General features: G+C 42.3%; 1 protein-coding gene across 1 annotated transcript; it reads right to left on the reverse strand.

Annotated features, from left to right (window-relative positions):
* Positions 1 to 4,541, reverse strand: LOC133416512 (zinc finger protein 135-like). The gene is made up of 2 exons (XM_061703522.1): positions 4,067 to 4,541; positions 1 to 2,810 (listed from the first exon to the last, which is right to left on the reverse strand). Exons 1-2 carry the CDS (start codon positions 4,239 to 4,241, stop codon positions 1,744 to 1,746), a joined length of 1,242 nt encoding a protein of 413 aa, XP_061559506.1. The 5' UTR covers positions 4,242 to 4,541; the 3' UTR covers positions 1 to 1,743.
* Between the last annotated feature and the right edge of the window lie 272 nt (positions 4,542 to 4,813).

Below are 4,813 nucleotides of genomic sequence, written 5' to 3' on the forward strand. Positions count from 1 at the left end.
GAAGACAGGCTACTTTTAAAGTCGACAGGCTAGATATTGTTTCACTTTCCCTCAAGCTCTTGCAGGAAACACTGGAAGTAGTGCAGAATTTGTGCGTTGCCCAATGACCGATTCAGAATTGAAATAATGTTCCGTACAGCTGCTGTAGCCTCCGTTCCAGGGGTAGAAAGTGAAGATTTAACCAGTTTAGTACCAACATTGTACATGTTCTGCAGATAGTAAATATTATCGTCACAACTTCTACATTGTACAACTTCATTCATACCCAAATCATTGTGTGATAGCGAGCGCAACAGTCTGATTTCAAATGATAATCTGTAAGATGTTGCTGAAATTGTGTTACTTTTAAAGTAACAATTGGAACTGCCATCATCCATGACTTTCAGATATGTTGGGCATGTTTTGCTTTGGAGTTACAAGTGCAATATGTGTTTTTTGCAAGGCTTTATTGCACCCCCACTGAAATGCATTCAAAATGTCAAAGCACTGTTACTTGTTGGCACAATGCACAATATACAATTCATTAGCCTACCTGGGACTGCATCGAAACAATAATCGTGTGAATTCCATCTTTATTTAAGCCATACTGGTCAGTGGTGATAAGTGTCTAATGTTATTCAGTAATAGAATGCTCAGGTCACGATAAGTTTAGGAAGTGACAATAGTGGTGTATATATAAACGGATGAATATGGCAGCTAGATGAGTTAGCAAGCTACAATAATCGTAATCATCTATTAGATGGCAGGGAGTATATAGTTATTCATGTAACATTGATGGATCCACTTTTTGTGACATTTTTGTTCGTTGTTGTGCCCTGCGATTGTACAATTGCAAAATATGTGACTGGCTCTATAAAGGTTGGGAATCGCAGCGACAGGTTTAATAGCTGCTAAATTGTCGACAAACTGTGGCTGTGCGCTTCTAACATGTTACTAGCATACTATTACAACATCACTTCTTCCTTGTACAGCACTGACAACAAATATGAGAGATACATTACTTGCACTTAGGAAATTGTTGAACTCTTGTAAACTCGCTGTGCTGGGCACATGTGCTTGTTCCCACAACCACACGCATGCGCAGTAGAGGAAAAAATTATTAAAACCAAAGACAGAACATCCCGGGCTACGAAGCTGTCACTCAAAACAAATTAGCCAATGAGGACGCATTTCTCATAAAGCCCACCCACCTGAGAGGTTTGTGCTGAAAGTCAGCGAAAAAAACATGAACGTAGAATTGAAACTGTAAGCGGGGAAAAAGTTACAAAGTTTTGCGTGAATCTTTTTGGCACAAATCTGTTTCCATACACATCATGGATAATATCAAGATGCGGCAGTAGCAGCGGTGGAGCCAAAAATGGATTCGAACATTGATCTGACTCACCTGTGAAGTTTTGGAGGGGCGTTTCTCAACTACAAATGATGGAAATATTGTCCGAGATTTGTCACGTGTTCAACGTACGCCATGAGGACGAGCCCGCGGCGGATACACACATAGGCTACCTATATTTACAAACACAGTGCGTTGCTTCTGAACGCAGTAATACTTATTTTAGGTCGCCGAGGTACGATCTTTTGCCTTCGGGTATCTTCTTTTTACTGTTTATTTACGGCATCTGGCAGCCAGCTTAATGCTGGTGCTCTACCGCCACCTTCTGTTCCGGAGTGTAGGCTTAGGCTACAGGCTTAAATTATTTCCAAATCTAGTGTTGAAAATGATTTTAACTCTTTGATGATGCAATTTTAATGCGTCTTAATGTGGTTAATTAGCGACGACTGATAACTGAAGCTGGTGTTGCAGACGGAGCACCAAAAGGGTTTGACCCCGGTGTGCAATCTCGTGTGCGCCAGCAAAGCTTCGTGCCGGGAAAATGTTTCTTCACACGAGGAGCAAGAAAACCCCTTTGGCCCCGGGTGTGCATTGATGGGTTTCCTCGAATTCGAAGCGTGTGTTCTCTCGAGTACGGAAGATTTGTCCAAACTGTGCGTTGTCACGTGTACGGATAATGACGACTGGTCGCAAAAAGCTGTGTTGCAGCAGTAAAATGGCTTCTCCTGACTGTGGTTTCTCATGTGCGACGTCAACGAGCTCTTTTGAATGAACGCTCTATTGCACACCGAGCATGTATAAGGTTTTTCTCCCGTGTGGCTTCTCTTGTGATAAAACAATCCTGAGCGGTGACCAAAACATGCGTTGCAGATTGGGCAGGAATACGGCTTCTCCCCAGTGTGAGTTCTTTTGTGCGCTAGTAAAAAATCCTTTCTTGCGAAGCCTTTCTCACAAACAGAGCACACGTACGGCTTCGCTCCAGTGTCTGCACTCGCGTGTGTCATAATCTTCGCATTTTTGGGGAACTTTTGTCCACGTGCTGAGAGGATGTGCAGTTCCTGTCCCGTGTGGATCACCATGTGCGCTTTCAAAGCCGACCCGCTGACAAATGTGTCGTCACACTGAGAACATTGACACCGTGTCTGTGCCACAACACCTTTTGAGTGTTCATCATCATCAGTGTTAGTAGAGTGTGACGTTATGTCATCGCGACGTGACGGCGATGCTAAAATCCGATCCTCTTTCCCACTTTGGCCTTCAGCTTCATTCTTCACAGGGACACCAGCCAATGGCAACCTGGTGTTATCGTCCTCATTAATACAGGAGGGCTCTTCCTCCTCCACCTCTTCTTTAATGTTGGGGGCCTGTGGCTCCTCTTCCTTGCTCATGTGGGGCGGCTCAAGTTCCTCCTCCTTCACGTGCTGCTCCACCACGGAGCGCCACTCCTGCTGCTCAGGATAACGATCTTCTTCACTGATGTCTGCAGGATACAAGAAGACAAAACACACACAGTGAATCTATCTCAGGAAGTACAGACCCTTTCCAAAAAAAAAAAATGAATAGCATGGAAAACTTTATTTATTTCCATAATCCCTTTCAAAATTCATTTGAATCCATTTCATCCATTTTCTGTACTGCTTATCCCCACTAGGGTCGCGGGCATGCTGGAGCTTATGCCAGCTATCTTCGGGCAAGAGCCGGCCGGGGTACACCCTTGAACGGGTCGCCAGCCAATTGCAGAGTTGTGCACCATTTCAATAATTTTAATTGACCAACAATAGACTACTTGGTGAAACTTATGTAAGGGATGGTGTTGATGGAAGTGAATGTGTGGGGGGGGCAGAGGGCAATCGCTGTCCAGCCAACTTGGATGTACCCTAACGCACGCAGTGGATTAGTTTTGAGGTGTGGATGCCCCTTAAAGTCGATCGTTGGGGGGAGATGTTTGGATGACACCCCCTGCTACTAAATCCAGATCACCGACCACGATTTTCTTTCCATTTCCCGGAGTTGGATTTCCCAAACTTGGATTTAGCAGAGGCCTACCAAAATTGCCTTCTTTTTTTTTCCCTCTCCATTTTTTCGGCTGGTGACACTGTTGGGAAATCCCTTTGCCGCCATGCTTTTGAAAAATTTCAATTCAGTTGCAGTTTTGTCAAAGATGAAAATGTTCCTCGATTTCGGTGTCAAAATCACGTTTAAAGAATTTCGACACAAGTGAAAGTGAAATATCAACGTGATGAATTACTATTATTGTAGTTTTCTGTGAGGTTTGATGTGAATCTGACAATTAGCTTCGTCTTGGTGTGGGCCGCAATGAGATGGCTCGAGCGGAAAGCGCCTTTGAAAAAATCTGACAATGGCCTGTTTACATCACATTTTCAACAACTAAGACCTACATACGGGCATTTTTCTACCAAAGAGGCAAGGTTTCGGTCCCAAACCTCCCATCGATTTACACTGATTTCTGAACAGTTCAATTTGCCACCTAAAAAGTGGCATAAAATCCTTCATCTTTATCAGATTCTTACAAACTGGGATTCGTTGAATTCGTGTTTCAGATCTCTTTCCAATGATAGGCGGCTTGAAACTTTAGTAACATACCCTTTCCTCCCACTCCATCCACGTTAAAGTGGGCTAAGCGACGACCAACACAGCCAATTACAATGTTTTGATAAAATAGTCGTCACTAAACAAGTAAAGAAAGCACACAAGTGAAAGTAAGAATGTACAAACTTTCTCTTTGCAGCGCAATTTGCGGGTTCTTGAAAACGGCATCCAGAAGTTGACGTTGACGACAAAGTTCCTCCTCGTACTCTGCTATCGTCCTTCCCAACACGACAACGATTTCTTCGACGGCCGCACCTAGTCGCTGATTCAGCAAGGCCCTCAGCATGTCTACCTTACACATTTTCACTTGATAATCAACAATACTTTACTCTCAATCTTGTGTTTCTAAAAATAAATAAATAATAATAATAATAATTAAAATAAAAAAAAACACGTCTTTGTTAGCAGCTAGCAAGCTAAATCCAACTTGAGAAGCTTTAAAGTGCAATGAGGCCACTTTATGCATGCGGACACCAACAAATACTGATGCTCACGCTACAAAACAAACTATGTATAGAATAAAGAACAAACCGTGTTGTTATTAAAATAATTAACACTAACTGCGTCAAGCTACACGTTTGCTTTCGGGTATTTTACTTCCGGTAAATAAAGTTTGAGTGGGTTATTATTGCATTTACTGCCACCCTCAGGCACGAAAGTGTCATTACAGGAGTGACCTTAAGATTGGGGTTGTGTATTTGCTTTATTTCTTGAGTAGCATTAATTTATTGTGTATATGATCTTTGAAGTTTACTGGTGATTGAAATAATATTGATATTTACCTTCATCTTATTGCATTCATAAATTATTGTATGGTATAGTTTTAGAATTAAATGTGCAGTCTGTAGAATTCCCCATTTTACCCTTATTTTT

This window comes from Phycodurus eques, chromosome 2 (assembly GCF_024500275.1).
Source record: "Phycodurus eques isolate BA_2022a chromosome 2, UOR_Pequ_1.1, whole genome shotgun sequence".
Classification (NCBI taxonomy): domain Eukaryota; kingdom Metazoa; phylum Chordata; class Actinopteri; order Syngnathiformes; family Syngnathidae; genus Phycodurus; species Phycodurus eques.